Source organism: Jaculus jaculus, chromosome 19 (assembly GCF_020740685.1).
Source record: "Jaculus jaculus isolate mJacJac1 chromosome 19, mJacJac1.mat.Y.cur, whole genome shotgun sequence".
Lineage (NCBI taxonomy): Eukaryota > Metazoa > Chordata > Mammalia > Rodentia > Dipodidae > Jaculus > Jaculus jaculus.
This window is the reverse complement of record NC_059120.1, coordinates 1,809,784-1,828,082: the sequence shown is the minus strand read 5'-3', so window position 1 is coordinate 1,828,082 and position 18,299 is coordinate 1,809,784. Positions and strand designations below refer to the sequence as shown.

At 40.0% G+C, this 18,299-nt stretch overlaps 1 protein-coding gene across 3 annotated transcripts in view; it reads left to right on the top strand.

The window, feature by feature from the left end:
- Lrrc40 (leucine rich repeat containing 40) overlaps positions 1-18,022 on the top strand; it is a 34,012-nt gene extending 15,990 nt beyond the window's left edge. For all 3 annotated transcript variants that reach the window (XM_004671370.2, XM_045138696.1, XM_045138697.1), the window contains 9 exons: positions 639-811; positions 7,842-7,929; positions 8,044-8,089; positions 9,134-9,242; positions 10,064-10,171; positions 12,855-12,965; positions 14,341-14,418; positions 16,744-16,929; positions 17,266-18,022. In XM_004671370.2, the coding sequence (XP_004671427.2) occupies positions 639-811; positions 7,842-7,929; positions 8,044-8,089; positions 9,134-9,242; positions 10,064-10,171; positions 12,855-12,965; positions 14,341-14,418; positions 16,744-16,929; positions 17,266-17,371 (1,005 nt within the window). In that variant the 3' untranslated portion in view covers positions 17,372-18,022. The remainder of the gene's footprint in view (positions 1-638; positions 812-7,841; positions 7,930-8,043; positions 8,090-9,133; positions 9,243-10,063; positions 10,172-12,854; positions 12,966-14,340; positions 14,419-16,743; positions 16,930-17,265) is intronic.
- The last annotated feature ends 277 nt before the right edge of the window (positions 18,023-18,299 follow it).

Genomic DNA, 18,299 nt, shown 5'->3' with positions numbered 1-18,299 from the left:
CATTTTCCCCTTGCTAGTGTTTGGTACACTCTCCTGTTGCTGTTGTCTGATGTTGGTGAGGAGGTGATGTCCACCCTCTGCTCATGCCATCATTTTCCCCTGCCATCATGGAGCTTCCCTCTAGTCTGCAAGCCAAAATAAACCTTTTTTTTTTTTCTACCAGCTGTTCTTGGTTGGGTGTTTTTTGTTTTTTTTTTGGGGGGGGTTGGTTTTTTTTGGCTAGCAATGTGAACCTGACTGAAACAACCACTAAGCCATCTCTCCAGCCCGTCAGAAAAAAAATAATATTTCCCTTTTTTGCCATTTGTTTTTTTAGCTTTAAAATAGTTTTAATGTAATTGAAAATTTAAGCACTGAAGCTTTTTTTTTTTTTTTTTTTTCCTTCCCCGAGGTGTAGGGTCTCACTCTAGCCCAGGCTGACCTGGAATTCACTATGTAGTCTCAGGCTCGCCTTGAAATGATGATCCTCCTACCTCTGCCTCCCAAGTGCTGGGATTAAAGGTGTGCACCACCACGCCTGGATTTGTATATTTTCTAATGTGTGTTTCATTGATATATATGAGTACTCACAATTTTATTTTCATTCTATACCATAAAGTTGAGTAGAAATCTCACATAACTGATGTTGTGTTCTGTAGGAATTGCATGTAGGTGAAAACCACATTGAAACATTAGGGGCAGAGCATCTGAAGCATCTGCATTCGATCCTGGTGCTAGAGCTGCGGGACAACAAGCTGAAGTCTGTTCCTGATGAAATCACCCTCCTGCAGTCTTTGGAAAGGCTTGACCTGAGCAACAATGATATCAGCAGGTGAGCCGACAGATCCAATGAAGAGAAATCAAATGTTGTGCTTGTGTATTATAACTTACTAAAATTTGTAAAGCAACAAAGACTTTTCAAAAAAATTGAATTAATTTTATTTATTGAGCTAATAGTATGTACAAAGAAAGATTCGTTTTTGTCCTTGGAACCCAACTTAATATGCCGACAAGAGCATCTGTATCTTAAATTCTCAGGAGTAAATTCTTTTTTTTTTTTTTTCTCAAGTTTTATTAACATTTTCCATGATTATAAAAAGTATCCCATGGTAATACTCCCCCCCACTTTCCCCTTTGAAATTCCATTCTCCATCATATCCTCTCCCCATCTCAGTCTCTCTTTTATTTTGATGTCATAGTCTTTTCCTCCTCTTATGATGGTCTTGTGTAGGTAGTGTCAGGCACTATGAGGTCATGGATATCCAGGCCATTTTATGTCTGGAGGGAGCATGTTGTAAGGAGTCCTACCCTTCCTTTGGCTCTTACATTCTTTCTGTCACCTCTTACACATTAGACCCTGAGCCGTGAAAGGTGTGATTGAGATGTTACTCAGTACTCCAGTCACTTCTTTCCAGCACTATGATTACCTTCTGAGTCATCCCAAAGTCACTGCCATCTAAAAAGTGAAGATTTTCTACCCAAAGTGAGAGTAGCGTTAATATAAGGGTATAAATATTAAGAGAAGTGCTTACTGGGCAGTTTGATAACCATAGTATATACATTTTTCCAGACATCAGCAGATGTTACACCCCTAGGGCTCATGACTACCCCTGTTTTAAGTTTTCAGTATCAGGGATGTGTTTCCCCCCATGGAGTGAGCCTCCAGTCCAATTGGAGGGCAGTTGGTTTCCACCATGACAGGCGTGCCACTATTGCACCTGTTGGCTCATTTGGGCTTGCTGGCCAATTATAAGGGTTGCAGTGTCCACTGTTGAGTGTCTTCACTGGTGGTATCTCTTTCTCCCATTGAACTACATGTAGAATGACTTCTTCCAGCTTTCTGCCAGCTGGTCTACATTGAGGAGGTTATCAGCTCAGTTGCAGCAGGGTTTCTCAGTAGCCTTGCAGCCTAAGTATGTGGAGTCTTCAGCAGTAGGGTCTTATCATCTATTCCTAGTAGGAAACCAAGGGCCTTGGCAATGATCTATAATGTTTTGGGGGCATCAGGGACCTCCCTGGCCAACAACTCACTGGAGGTATCCCATCCCTGGCACTGAAAATGTTCTAACAATGATCTATGGCTCCTGAGTGTCCCATTGTCCAAAACCGGAGGATTCCATATGATTTATTTGCATCCTCTTAGATTTTGGTTAGCCCTCCCTTCATCTTTCCTTTACTCAATCTCCTCCCCTGACCTCACTTTGTACCTTTCACCCCCCCCCCCCCGTTAATCTATTCTTCTACTTACATATATACAATACCAACCTATTAAGTGCCCTCCTCCCTTCCTTTCTCTTTCCTTTGTATCTCCTCTTCAGGAGTAAATTCTAAGAGGCTAGTTTTTATTCATTCATTGATCTTTCCAGCTCCTGGATCAATGCCCGTCACAGAGCAGATGTTGGATAAATATTTGCTGAGTGTATAAAATGAATGTCAAACCCTAAGAAGAAAATGGGATGCCCAAACTGATCTTTAGGACTGGGAGAAGGGTACAGTTTGTTGATTGCTTAGTGTGTATGCATTTTTAAAAATTTTATTAATTAGTTTTGTCCAGCAAATAACAGTCAGTTTGGTACCATTATTTTTTAATTTTTATTTTTTTAATTAGTTTTCTATTCAGCAAATACAGGCAGTTTGGTACCATTATTAGGCTCATCTGTGACCTACCCCCTCCCCAATGGCCCCTCCTTGTTGATGTATATGGGTCATGCATTGTGGAGTTAGCCCACAGTTATTGGTACGATCAGTGTCTATGCATATCATGACCCAACATGTGGCTGTAACATACTTTCCGCCCCCTCTTCCGCAAAATTTCCCTGAGCTATGTTGGGTTCATTTTTGGTCTGCTTCAGTGATGAGTTGTTGGGGGCCTCTGAGGCTCTGGCTCTCTGATTTGGTAGGAGTTGATTTTTCTCTGTGTTGGTCTCCTTCCCCCTTGTTCTGGTATCTGGTTCATAAGGAAAACAGAACCTTTGCTTGTTTTGCCAATTTTTCTTAGGTTCAGTCAGGGCCCTTTTTTTTTTTAAGAGGCAGAAAACAATCTGACATTCCACTTCGGAGTTTAAACCCAGTTTTGTTTTTATTTATTTATTTATTTATTTATTTATTTATTTATTTATTTATTTATTTATTTGAGAGCGACAGACACAGAGAGAAAGACAGATAGAGGGGGAGAGAGAGAATGGGCGCGCCAGGGCTTCCAGCCTCTGCAAACGAACTCCAGACGCGTGTGCCCCCTTGTACATCTGGCTAACGTGGGACCTGGGGAACCGAGCCTCGAACCGGGGTCCTTAGGCTTCACAGGCAAGCGGTTAACCGCTAAGCCATCTCTCCAGCCCAGTCAGGGCCCTTTTGAGGTATGGTGGGGTGACTCTCTCCTTAGGATCTACATCTATCTGAAAAAGAGAAGCAGATTCTCCATCATAGAATAAGTTAGCACCCGGATAATGAGATAACCTTACTTTTTTAATAGAGAATTTAATAGGGGTAGGCCCCCTTTTATCCCACGATTGATGGTAGCTTGATAATGGAGAGTGGGCTTATGTTTGGATATGGTTCTGACTTGTTTTCCAGCTCTAGCTATGGGTCCCATACCACTGAGGGGATTAGTTAGCTGAATCAAGAGCAGCTGGTTCCCCACCATGGCTGAGTGCCACTATTGCACTTGTGTGGGCATCACAACAGGTTAGTTGCTGCTAAGTAGGTTAGATGCTTGAACAGATATTGGTCATTTTCCCCTAGTCGCCCATGTAGCACCTTCTGGCACTAGACAAGCTGACTGACTGGGGACTGACTCTCTTCCAGCTTCCAGCCATGCCATTCCATTTTATGTGTTGACCATATACAGAGTCTTCAGCAGTAGGGTCTTACCACTAACTTTTGGTGGGACATCAAGTACTCGGACAGAAATCTGTCTTTCATTTAGGAAACCTTGTAGGTCTCTCTGCTCAAAAGCTGGTACTGGGAGTTACAGGTCAGTGCCCACTAAGAAAAGGAAGAAAAAGATAACTAATATACAAGAATTAGAGAGAAAGGGGGGAGGGAGGGAGGAAATCTGTAGAAGATTAAGATTGTTCTTCATCCTACCCTCTCCAGTGTCTTGTGGCTCAGGTGTTCCCTCTAAGGGCCTGGTGAAGGTTCAGCCATTTGGTCTGCCTTTTAGGGAGTAGAATTTTATGGTACTGTTGCCATTTGTGTCTAGATTTGTGTTTCTCACCCCTCCACTGCCCTCCCCTCCCTCCCCACCCATCCTATTGTCTAGTCTTAGGCAAATTCAGGTTAGGTGATGTAGACGAGTGAGACTATGTGGCGATTTTTTTTCTGTGATTGGGTAAGTTCACTGAGAATGATCTGTTGTTTCAGGTTCAACCATTTTTCCTCAAATTTCATTGTGTCATTTTTTTTCTTACTGCTGTGTAGAATTCCATAGTGTAGATATACCACATCTTAGTTATTCATTCCTTCTTCTAGTGATGGACATCTGGGTTGATTCTGGCTCTTAGCTATTACGAATTGAGCCACTACAAACATGGTTGAGCAAATCTCTCTGGTCTGTGGTTTGAAGGTTTTAGGGTAGATGCCCAGTAAGGGAATAACTGGGTCTGTTGGTATACATAGTCAGCTTTTTCAGGAGTCTCCATATTTCTTTCCAAAGTGGTTGTACCAGTGTGTATGCATTTAAGAACACCCATTCAGGCCCTTGCCTTGCCCAAGTACTACCATATGGTCCTTAGGAAGTGACTAGAATTTTCAGGTTCATGTGAAGGTGGTGAGTAATCCATAAATCAGGAAGAAACAACACTAACATAGCTTTAGGAACTCTAGATGTATGTGCAGGGAAGCTAGGAAAATATAGGGCTTGTTTGTATGCCAAACTTCAGTTTTCATTAGATAAAAGCCTGAAAGAGGGCTGGAGAGATGGCTTAGTGGTTAAGTGTGTGCCTGTGAAGCCTAAGGACCCCGGTTCGAGGCTCGATTCTCCAGGACCCATGTTAGCCAGATGCACAAGTGGTTGCATACATCTGGAGCTCGTTTGCAATGTCTAGAAGCCCTGGTGCGCCCACTCTGTTTATCTCCCTCTTTCTCTCTGTCTGTTGCTCTCAAGTAAGTTTAAAAAAAAAAAAAAAAAAAAGCCCGAAAGACCATGAACAGAACTACCTACCCTGTGTGCAGTCCTGTTAGTTGGTGGCATTGGGTTGGGTGCATTGAAAGAAGGGGTTGTGGGTGCAAGTCCAATAGGTGTACCTTAATGTTACCTAATAATATTTGTCACCAAGCACCAAATGCAGTATGTCAGCAGCATGTGGATTCTGTCTGTAGGAAGGGCCTATGGCTTGGCAGTGGGAGGGAAGAAGGGACAGAAGTGAGGTATGAGTAGAGGTGAGTTATCTGTAGCAGCTAGTTGGTAGCTTGGAGGTGGAGAGCAGCCGAGTGTGGGGAAAGAATGATTAAAAAAATCTAAATGTAAGAAACACTATTTAGAGATACAATTAATTTGCATATATTTACAAAGTGAAACCAAAGTTTACTCAGATTATATGTCAATGTGATGTCTGAGGTTTTGTGTTTGGGTGTCCTGAAAGGGGGACACTGTTCACAAAAAAAAAAAAAAAAAAAGAAAATCAGTGATAATTCTGTTTGTTTTGCACCCCTTCAGATTTTTTTCTAGATAAAATATGACTCCTCATCCTGATAATAGAACAATTTGTATAGAAAATTATCAAGTCATTGTTGGGCTAAAGTCTTGTTTTTTCTAGTGCTGTAGTATTCCCTACACAAGTTGTTAGAGTCCTTTTCATAGTACAGGTTTTTGAGGTGCTAGTGAATTAGAATTTGTTTACAGTGGATCCTAGAGTTCATTTTGGTTTTTATTTTCTTATTTTTTATTTTGTTTATTTTTAAGTCTGATTAGCAGCCTGGTTCTTAGTTTTTTTCTGTCCCGCCTTGTCAGATCAAGTCTGGATGCTCTGCAGCACCACCTCATCCCTCCTCTCTGTCTATTAGCTAAAAGTATTCCACCTTCATTTTGTTCCTTTCCCTGGGGAGACCCTTTCCCTACCTCACAGCCCTTGAGAATTCCATTCCCTCTCACCTGCTAGTTTCTGTGTCTCTTAGTAACTCTGTTTAGCCTTTGTCTTATTATGTTTGCTTGTTTTTGTCATACTCAGTTTTTCATGTGTAACTTCCAAGTGATAAAGCTCCAGTTCAGTTACACAGATGAATGACTCAGCAGCTCTGTTTCTTTATAGTGTAACTTGGTCAAAGTCTTGTAGAACATGTCTGTTCCTCTCAAAGTCCCATGTTTGTAGTCTACTCCTTTCTCTGACCCAAGTACTTAGCCACCCCTGGTGTGTTTTTGCACTGCAGTTTCACCATCTTGAGAGTGTCCTTTAAATGACATCTTATGCTGTTTTTGTTTTTGGCTTTTCTTGGTGGTTTGTTCATGTGCTTTTGTGTTTCACTTCATTTTTTTATTGCTCAATATAATTCTATCAAATAAACACAGGATACATTATTTCTTTACTAATTAGTTGATGACCATTGGGGTTTTCAGTTTATTGGCTATTATGAGAATTCATGTGCTAATATCTATGGACATTACTATTTCCTTCTTTTGTATAAAACATATGATTGGAATTCCTTAGTTATATATTTAAAATATGCTAAAATTTAAGATTTACTGTTTCCATAAAACCAGGCATGGTGGTGCTTGCCTTTAATCTCGGCACTCTGGAAGCTAAGGTAGGAGAATCAGAAGTTCAAAGCCAGCCTGAACTACATATGTAGTTCAAGGCCAGCTTGGGCTACCTCAGACCCTGTCTGCAGGAAAGAGAGTGAGTGAGAGAGAAAGGAAAAGAGTGTAAACAAAAAGATTCCTCTTTTCATGTTAGCTATACTGTGTTAAATTCTCAACAGCAGCATGTTTTTATTTTTGTGTATTTTGGTTAGTTGTATGTATGACAGAACTTAAAAGCAACATTTGTGTGTGTACACGCATTTATTTGGAGGAAGTATCTCAACTCCTGACCCCCGCGCCTCAGCTTCTGGAGTACTGAGGTTGTAAGCATGCCGCACCATGAACCCTGCACCAATGCCTGCTGCTTTGTGTAGTCCTACCACACCTGTGATTTGTATCTCAACTCCTGACCCCCGCGCCTCAGCTTCTGGAGTACTGAGGTTGTAAGCATGCCGCACCATGAGCCCTGCACCAATGCCTGCTGCTTTGTGTAGTCCTACCACACCTGTGATTTGTATCTCAATTCCTGACCCCCGCGCCTCAGCTTCTGGAGTACTGAGGTTGTAAGCATGCCGCACCGTGAGCCCTACACCAATGCCTGCTGCTTTGTGTAGTCCAACCACACCTGTGATTTGTGTGTGTTCTTGTTTGGTTTTTTGTTTTTTTGTTTTTTGGTGTGCTGAAGATAAAATGACTCTTTATTGAATGAAAACTTTAAAAAAAAAGTGGTCAAAACTTAATGTTTTATACTTTTTTCTCATTCAGAAAGAATTTTCTTTGCTGCTTAAAGTACACATTCTAAACACTATCAGTAAGAATGGTTGAGTCACTCATGCCTTAAGATTTATATGTATATTTTAAAAATTTGTTTTTTAGCATTGGATACAAAGAGCATATGTTTATAGCCTGTGTTATTTTTTTTAATTTCAATATGACATCTTTGAAAATATGACTTTTTCATGTTTAACACTTAGTCTTCACAGGAAATATTTTTATGCTACATCCTGGATAGTGCTTCAGATTTTTACATATGTTGGTCTGGTGACCATTTGTTATTTTTATAGTCCACTATTTTGATTATGCTTACATTTAATTTTTTTCCCTGAATAAAATTACTCTTTTATAGTCTGCCCTATTCATTGGGAAACCTTCATCTGAAATTCCTAGCACTAGAAGGAAACCCTTTAAGAACTATTAGAAGAGAAATTATAACTGTAAGTATATTTACAATTCAACTCCTTACATATTTTTAAGACAGTTATACAAGTTGGTTTGTAAAACTGCCAAGTGGCTCTTGTAAAATATTTTCTTTGTCTTCATCCTTTCAGAAGGGAACTCAAGAAGTCCTAAAATATCTACAAAGCAAGATCAAAGGTACCTGTCTGTTTTCCCCTGTATATTGATGAACTGTATATGAGAAGTGGTAAAGTGTTTGTAGGACATGAATTCAGTTGCCCTTTGGGAATGAGTAGAAAAAGAGAGAGCATGGTGCTTCTAACACTGTGCCCATGGAGTCCTCAAGAACTCTGGATTTATAAAAATGTGTGTGAGCTCCTAGTGATAATGTCTCCAGTGTTTGAGTTGTGACCCATTCTGCCAGTTGTAGAACATCACAACAGAACTCCAGTAGATGCCTAGTATTGTCTAAACTTTGCAAAAGTTGGCTTTCAGAATGTTGAGCATCTCACACAAGAGTTCTGACTTGTGAGTAATTGATAGATGTTTGAGTATCTGTTGTCTACTCTCAGCTTGCTAAATTATGGCAACATTGAAGAAAAAATGAGGGCACTTTAGGATATACTAACTTAACGTGAACACATGCTAAAAGTGAAAAGAATACCATGAATTTATTTTTAGTAGTTTATAATGTTTGTGTCCTTGGGTACACATGTGAGTGGGTGCATGTGCACAGGTGTGTGCAGGTGTGTGTACATGTAGAGGCCAGAGGACACCCTCAGGTGTTATTCTCAGGAACGCCTTCCACTTTATTTGAGACAAGGTCTCTCATTCACCTGGAGCTTAACAAAGTAAGCTAGACTGCCTGGCCAGCAAGCTCCAGGAATCTGCCTGTCTCTGCCTGCCTGTTGTTTGGATTACAGACTGTGCTTATACACTCAGTTTTTCATGTGGGTTCTGGGGATTGAAGTCAAGTCCTCATGATTGCATGGAAAGCATTTTACCTACTGAGTTGTATGTATCTCTCTAGCACTATGTATGATAGGAATTCTTAAAACAGAATCCTGAAGGTTTACTTTTTCTATTAATGGAGTATATTCTTGGAGATCTGAGTTATTAGGAATAAAATATGACTAAAGGGGTTATGAGAAGTAACTAAAAACCACATATTATATTCTTCTTTATCAGTTTCAGAGTGGCTTTGTAGTGTGAATATTTGTTTAATGACTTGTCTTTTGCCAGATGACAGTCCTAGCCAGAATGACTGTGTTCCTGATACTGCCATGACACTACCAAGCGAGTCCAGAGTCAATATGCATGCCATTGTCACACTGAAGCTGTTAGACTATAGGTATACATTTATTTGTAACTTGGAAAAATACATGGGAACTTTGGAGAATGTATCCTTTAGACAGATGACAACTGGCAAGGAAAATCTAACTGGAGTGTTACTGGGGTATAATCTTCTTACAGGTTCTTGGTCTCTTAGATAATAGAATTTAAAGGTGAATTCAGGAGGGAAACTTGAGATAGAGAGAGGGCAAGCACCCTAAGTGTCAGTGGACGGAAAGGGAGTAGGGGAGGTGAAAGTCACACCACTGATGGAGTATAGGTATATACTGAAAGAAAGTAGACACACTGAGAAGGGGGGGAGGAGCTTGCAGGGGCCTTTATTCTGATAGTTTTTATTGAAAAGGCACAGCATTGCCTTCCTTTATGATAGTGTGCTTTGGTTGTGAAGAAAGCATCCTGTCCTTTCTGGCCAACTCAAAGGGAGATAGTGAACCTTAGTATTACTTGGTTGAACCTTACAGTCATTTAGGAGTTGCTCTGTGAGGCCTACAATGAGTGACTTAGCTTACTCACCAGTTTACTTTTTAGCTTTGTTGGCTTTGGGCTGAAAAGGGTGACTTGATGTGTTTTTTGTCATCAAATGACCCTTTAACTTTCCAGGGGGTTGGAAGCCCACTGTTGGTTATAGGCAGCCTGTGGGTCACCTGCTATAAGGCTCTTTTCTCTTTCCTTCCTTTGTTCGCTCAACATTTTGTGGGTTGTCACCTTAGGGGCATTCTTCACAGATCTTCATCAGTTACTTAGAGAACTTGTTTAAAAGCTTTAAAGATGTTAGAATGAGGGCTAATAACAACTGCATTTTTCATTGTTTAACCCTAGTGACAAACAAACAGCTTTGATTCCCGACGATGTGTTTGATGCAGCAAAGAGCAATATCATCACTTCTGTTAATTTCAGTAAGAACCATCTGTGTGAGGTTCCCCAAAGGTGAGAATTCCCCATGCAGCATTCTCATTGTCATCTCATTTTAGTTTGAGACAAGATTCTTTGTATGAGGTGGAGTTTCCTCATTGCTCCGAGAAGTGCCTGGGGCTTTGAACATTGTTTCTCTTTTACATTGTAATCTTGGAAAATAGGTATCAGAACTATTAAAATACGAAATTGTTGGTCCTGCTTAACACACTAGAGGAAGATAGGTAAGAGGCCACTCAGTGCCAGGTCCATGTGTGTTAGAGGAACTTTTCAGTTTCAGTTAGGACCTTTTGTGAGTGGATTTTCCTACTCACAATAAAAGCAAAATTGATGGAATTATGTTGATATCTTTCTTAGATGAAGGACTCTTCATTAATCAAAAAACATCATTTGTGCCATTAAAAGTCCATGTTTGTTGGCCTTAATGAGCAGAATCTTGAGGTTACAGTAGAAAGTTAGTTTAGTGTATTGCTAAACTTGTTCACTAGCACATACCCATTCAAATTGACCAGCAGCCATTAGTCCACACTGACAAGAGCTAGGCCTTAATGTCGGCTGCTTGTGCCGCTGATCCATTACCTCCTCTGTATAGTATGGTTGTTCCAATTCACATGATTCATCACATCTAACCAGACTTGCTGCCTCTGTAAGCATTTCAGTGATTAAAAGAAAAGGACAAAATGCCAAGAAACAATGACAAGAACACTGTATGCTGAGAAAAATAAAAATAGTTTTTCTCTGACTGCCAAAATTTTTCTTAGATATTTAAAAATCTTTTAAAGGCAGACAGACTATACAGCTATGTCTAGAACATACATGGAGGACTGTAGCCTTAGAGGATGATAGCATGAAGTAGTCCATTGTCAGAAGAGAAGAGTCCATCTTGTGCTTTCTTTTCTTGAAGGTCAAAGAGGAGATTTGATGGACCATTTAGATTTGCTCTCAGATAGGAAAAATGTGTTTGGGCAAATCTATAAATGTTTATTTTTATTAAGTGGAATAATGTAGAAGTTACTATTTACTTTCTCATTTTACTTAATTACTTCCTTATTTTTATTCTGCAGTCTGGTTCTTCTTCCGTAAAACAGTTCCTTACTCCAGTGTTTGTAAAATGCTTCCCTCTTTCTCACACTTAAAACTCACAGTTCAGTTTTTACCCTATTTTCTGATGTTAAAAATAACATTTGGGCTGGGGAGATGGCTCATCATTTAAAGGAGCTTGTGTGCAAAGCCTGCCAGCCCAGGTTTAATTCTCCATTGCTCACATAAAGTCAGATGTACAAAGTGGTGCATGTTTTAGGAGTTCATTTGCAGCAGAGAGGCCCTGTCTGTGTCTCTTAAGTAAATAAATAAATAAATATTTTTTAAAGAAAAGACAAAAATAACATTCATAAAATGTTGGGCTATTCTACTTTTGAGGTTTTACATGTAATTTCTATTTTTTAAAAGATATTTTTATTTATTTATGTGTTAGAGAGAATAGGTGTACCAGGGTCTCCAGCTACTGCAAACAAATTTCAGAGGCATGCACCATCATGTGAATCTGGCTTATGTGGGTTTTGGGGAATCAAATGAGTCCTTAGGCTTTGTAGGCAGCCACCCTAATCACTTAAGCTATCTCTCCAGCCCATAATTTGTATTTTGACTGCTTTATTTGCCCTAAATATTTACTGCCATTGTAAGTAAGAATTTAAAAATCTAGCCATTTGTAGCAATAAATAAAACCTTGTTTCTTTAATTTCCAAAGAAACTATTGAGTCAGATGCATATGTCCAGTAACTTTCCAAAACAGTGTTGGCAGTTACCCTCCACTCACTCCCCTGCCCTGCATCATTCTCAGTGGAGAGTGTGACATTCTTTTACTCCCTTGTCTCTTTGCTAATGTGATAGACTGACCACTTTGCTATAATTTATTCTTGTTTCTTGTTAGTCCTATTAATCACATAGTTAACACTACTAAGATTGATTCAGCTCATTTAGAAATGTTTAATTCTTCCTTTACAAGTCTTTAAGCTGCTTAGGTTTGACACTTGCCACGCCTAAAAACTGACTTACATCTTCTTGTAGTTATAATTGGAAGTAACAATAAGGTGGATAACAAATATGAAAAAATGGGCATATCAAATTGGAGTGCCTAAACATATAGAGCATTATGTAACCATGGAAAGGTGACATGTTATGTACAAGCCTGCTAATACATTAACACTGTGTTAAATTGCTAGTAGTACAGTTAACTGAGCAAAATTAAAAACCGAATTTCTAGAGCCAAGCCACCTGGACTCAAATTCGAGCTCCATAACCACCCATGCACACTTTTGGATATTTAACTGTGAATAGTCAAGGTTGATGTTTAACAATGTAGTTTACAAATTCAAGTCATTAACAGAATAAAGTATAAATATTGCATAAGCCTAATTTTTTGCTTTTGTTGATAATTCAATTGAATGCACTTCAGATAGAACCTCAGATGGATAATAGTAAGGCTGTTCTTAAAATTTGTACTTTTACTAGTTACACATCCAAAAATGTGAATTACCTGTGACAAGTTGAAGAACAGGTAATTATTACTAGCACAGGTAGAATGCCAGAGTCACTTGTTTTGCTTGTAGGATTTCTGTTCTCATGGTGACTGGTACCTGTAGCTTTTTTTTTTTTCACAGTGGCTGCAGTGCTCACGGCTCAGTTGCTTCTGTTTCAGGATCACAGAACTGAAGGAGACAGTTTCTGAAGTCAACCTCAGTTTTAATAAGCTTTCCTCTCTATCCTCGGAGCTATGTGTGCTTCAGAAATTGACTTTTTTAGATTTAAGGTACGTATTGATAAGAGGTGGTTTGTCTGAGTTTTGCTAAATTTCTTTCTTATATCGTTTGTGTGGGTGGGTGCAGAAAATGGTCTTTTAGGAGAAATCTAAAATTAAGTGGGAAATGTTTTAATCAATTTGTTATTTGTAAGCAGTTTATAACTTAAATGTTAAAAATTATGTGAAATATTTAAAAATATTAGCATGTTCTTTAGATATATGCCTCAGTAGAATTCCAGGTAGTACATGGGCAATGTTCCCTTCATGTTTCTTTCCTGAAGATAAGTAGTATAGAGCTTGTCCAACACTGGCAGCACTGCCATGCTCCTAGCTCTTGGAAGGAACCCGCTTCTTTCCACACAACTCAGTGAGTATTCAGGGTAGACATGAAGCAGAACACTGACTAGAAGAAAACAGACTGCTTCAGGCTCTGTGTGCATGTGTGTCAGGTGTGTGTGCACGTGTGTTTGCATATATGTGGGAACATGTGTGTATGGAGAGGCCAGAGGTAATGTTTGGTGTCTTCCTTTGTCTGGGCTTTCCCCATGCCTATTTGTTGTTTTAGGAGTATCTTTAGTTAGACATGATAGCTGGGGGGCATCTGAGGTAAGAGAATCCTGAGGCAGGCTGGGCTATTTAGACTCTTTAAAATCAAAGGTGGGTACTCCTTTTGTTTTGCTCAAACCATAGGCAATAGATAACATTTCTACCTTCCCTTCTCTCTGTTTCTCTCTCTATCCCTCTCCCCTCATGTGTCTCTCTCCCTCCCCCCCTTCTCTCTCTCTCTCTCTCTCTCTTTCTCATGTGTGTGTGTGTGTGGGGGGGGTGCCTGGAGACAAGGTCTACTCTTGAACCCATTAGGTAGCTTAGTCTAGCCTTGGACTCTTCAGCCTCCTGAATGCTGACATTACTATCATGTGCTACCATTTCCAGCATCTTTGGTTTGTTTTTGTAGAGAGAGATTAAGGGATTAATGCATATCTAATCTCTCCCAGGAGATGTAGAGTTGCTTTTGTGTTGGGTGGGGGCAAAAATTAGTAGTAGGCTGCTCTTTGCAGCTTAATACAGACAGCGGATAGACAAGTGTGGAGCAAGGGAAAACGCTGTGACTGCATTCCAGAAAGTACGACTCTTACATTTGAAGATGGGCTTCTGAAGCCAGAGACAATACTTAGAGAAAGCTGTTTTCTTGACTCACTAACCAAATACTGACCTATTTCAAATTCTCATATTAGGCTTGAATGTGAGGTAAGGTTCAAGGTTGGCAAAGTGATCTGTGTATTTTCTCCTGAACTTTTTTTGTTTGTTTGTTTGTTTGTTTGTTTGTTTACCAAATCTGTAGAGACTTTCAAAGTTTGAAAATCTGTTTTGATTTCCAACTTAGGAACAATTATTTAAGTTCTTTGCCTGAAGACATGGAATCATTGGCAAATCTACAATCAGTCAATCTTTCCTTTAACAGGTAAGGGATGCGAGACAGAGTGGGCTATCTTTTCACCAGAGAAACAGGTTGGTGGCCAGAGAGAGAAAGAGGCTCTTGTCCTCACTTAATTCAAGTCGGTTTTAATTTTCATGCAGTTTTACTTGAAAGTGATGTTGCTTGCTAGAATTCTTGTGATTGATGTTGAGTCAATTTTTTGGTTTCTTTACAAGTGTTTTGAAAAATCTAAAGTCTAGCAGCAAGATAGATGTGTGAAGTAAATCATTCTAATTGCTATCGTGGAAACGTAGTGTATAAGAAAAGACATCACCCCAGGAATGGAGTTAGCATTGAACTTGAGGCTTAAAAACTAGGTGCTTGTTAGACACTTTGGGAGAGGGCATAACAGAACAAGTAACATGTGCCAAGGCACACAGTGTGGAAACTAAGAAGTTCATGTACTTTGGTCCATATGAGAGGAGATGGAGGTTGGAGCATGGAGGCTGGACATGCAGCAGCATGTAGACACTTAGAGAGCTGAGTGTGACATAAGCTTCTTTGCTTTCATTTTAAATATTTATTTATTTATTTGAGACACAGAAAGACAGTGGGCACACCAAGGGTTCTTGGCACTGCAAATGAACTCCAGATGCATGGGTCACTTTGTGCATCTGACTTTACTTGGGTACTGGGGAATTGAACTTGGTTCATCAGGCTTGGCGAATAAGCACCATTAACCACAGAGCCATCTTTCCAGCCCTTAAGTTTCTTGTCTGTAGACAACTAAGAACAGCTAATATGTTGTGCTAACTATCTGCTGGTACTGTAGTGAGTAGTTTACAGGTGTTAGTTAACCTTTACAAAGAAAGCCTGTGGGTTTAAAAATTGACTATTCACAGTTAAATATCCAAAGTGTGCATGGGTGGTTATGGAGCTTGAATTTGAGTCCAGGTGGCTTGGCTCTAGAAATTCGGTTTTTAATTTTGCTCAGTTAATTGTACTACTAGCAATGTAACACAGTGTTAATATAATAGCAGGCTTGTACATAACATGTCACCTTTCCATGGGATAAGGAAGTGCATGCAGTCTTCAGTGTGGCTTAGTGCTGTCTTCTCCACTTGTGCTCTGCTCGGTGTGGGATGCACCATCATTGCTGCTATTGAATAATATGTGCACTTTGCAGATCTCTCCTGATTTTTATTTACAATTGAGCTATTGAGTTTGTCTACTGAAATATGGGCTATATTCACATTATGTATTTGTGAAGATGACAAAGTTAGCCCTGACTTTTGGGTTAACAGATGAGTGTCATCTTTTCCAAACACCTTGTTCATAGTTGGGGGAGATTGGAGATGAATTGTCTTAGAGTGGGTTGATCCTGTCCTATGTGCCTAGCTATTGACTCTAGAGCCTCAACTCAACTGTTAGCTTTTTTTTTTCCCTTTTCCCTCAAGTGGCAAGGAAGGACAGGCAGGCAGCATGGGAAAGTGAGAGGAGCACAGCCACAAGCTGTCCCTCATCCTCCCTTGTCTATTATTCTAGGTTGCAACTAACCTCAGTAAATACTGAAATTGAGCCAGCCTCTGTCCCCATCTCCCCAGTGGGGTCTGCCCCTTTGTGGCATGTGAGTTGCCAGTCTGAGGCCCCAGCCTTCCTTCCTGCCTGTGGCATACTCAGACCTTCTGGGGCGAGGAAGCAGCATCTAAGTAGGTTTGTACAGGGCACGTGCTCCAGAAGCCTCGGCCAAAGCAAAACAAAAAGCTCAGTGTTACTTAGTGCACTAGAAGTGATTCACAAGAAAGAAGTAAAAGTAGATGAGGGAAGAGAAGGAAGAAGAATGTCTCCATGAGGATGTCATGTGGAAAATCTCAAGGGTTTTCTTTCCTAAATGTGAATATTGGAACATAAGAAAATTTATTCTAAGCCTTTATTTTTTTAAGTTTTTATTTATTTATTTTGAGAGAGAGAGAGAGAATGGGCATACCAGGGCCTCCAGCTATTATAAACAAACTCCAGGTGCATGCACCCCTCTTGTGCCTCTGGCTTACATGGGTCCTGGAGAATGGAACGGGGGTCCTTAGGCTTTGCCAGCAAGTGCCTTAACTGCTAAGTCAATTCTCCATCCCCCTATCTTGAGCTTTGGTGTGATTTTTTTTCCTATAATTAATAGTATCTTATAATGCTACTTAACATGCATCTCAAAGTTCCTAAAATTAGTTTATTTTCTGGAAATTTTGAATGTAGTACTTAAGCCAAGTATAAACTAGTATACATTAAAGAAAATCTCATGATAGAAAAATCAAGATCTATGTTAAGAATGCTGTAACTGTCCCAACATCGTCAAGTGTCCTGCTGCTGTGCTAACAGGTTCAAGGTGCTACCTGAGGCTCTGTATCGGGTTCCTGCACTGGAGACGATCCTGATTAGCAACAATCAGGTTGGCTCTGTGGACCCCCAGAAAATGAAGGCAATGGAACGTCTGGCCACATTGGACCTTCAGAATAATGACCTCTTGCACATCCCCCCAGAGCTTGGGAACTGTGTGAATTTACGGTAACTTCGCCTCCTACTCAAGTTAGTCCAGTTGTTTTGTTGGTTGTTTTTTCCTTGTTGGTATAATCTCACAGGAAACTGAGGTAGCAGATTTACTATCCTGGTAAAATAGCAGTTAACCAAACTCACAATTCTGTTTTTCAAGTTTTATCAATTTTTTTTAGCTTTGTTAATACAGCATATAAATATGTTTGTAAGCATCCTGTTTCTAGTAGTGGTTTTATCATTATATATGCTTACCACCCAAAGCATTACTGCATAAATAATAGTTTAACCTCATGAAACAAGAATCTTGAGTGGGAAATGTTAAGTTCTCAATTTTTCTGTTTTGTTTAGGACGCTGCTACTGGATGGAAATCCATTCCGTGTTCCTCGAGCAGCCATACTAATGAAAGGAACGGCTGCTGTGCTGGAGTATTTGAGAGACAGAATCCCAGCTTAAGTCAGAGCCAGTTTCTGACCTTGGCCGTGGTCACTCAGAAGGGGATGGGCTTTCTGTGGTAGTATCCTGAGAAGACAGCTGTCATCAGTCTTATAGATAATTCCCTGTGTCACCAGGCATTAACTGGCCTGAGCTGTTTCACTACCACAATGTTAGGTGGTGTTCACACATGTAGTGGTGCCCCCTTGGGAGCTGGGCAGTGCTCGGGCTTGTTCTGAACGCTTTGCCCATGCTTCCCTCCTCATATCCATTCCCCATTAAACCTGAAAGCTCTTCTTCAGAAATGCATTTTTATTTAACATGAGTTAATATTTTTATAATGATAAGGCATTTTTATAGAGCGGAGTTCCCCCTCCCTTGTTTCTTTTGTATTCTGTATAATTTGACTGATCTGATCCAATTTCCTTGATTAGGTAAAAACACGATTTCACTAAATACTGTTATGGCATTTTAACTAAAAGAAGGCTCTTCATTACCCATGGTAGGACTTTGTTCATTACTTGTCTGTTTGGTTCTTGGGTCTTGAGTGCTTTGGGCAAACGTGTGTCTTTTCTTTCCAGCTTGGAAAGGTGCTTGCAGGCTGGAAAAAATCTAAACTGAAGTTAGATTTGATGGATGTAAACTTAGTTGAATAAAAATGGACTGAAAACAGCCATGCATGGTGGCGCACGTCTTTAATCCTAGCACTCCAGAGGCAGAAGTAGGAGGATTGCCATAAATGTGAGGCCACCCGGAGAATACAGAGTGAATTCCAGGTCAGCCTGGGCTAGAGTGAGACCCTACCTCAAAAAAAGAAAAGAAAAGGACTGAAAACAAAAAATAGGTTGAGTGTCATTGTGGCTCACCCTAATTGTGATAATTGGCAGCTCACCAGCATACGTGTCAACTGATAGTGTGCAAGTGAAGTGCCTGTGGGCACGCTTACATT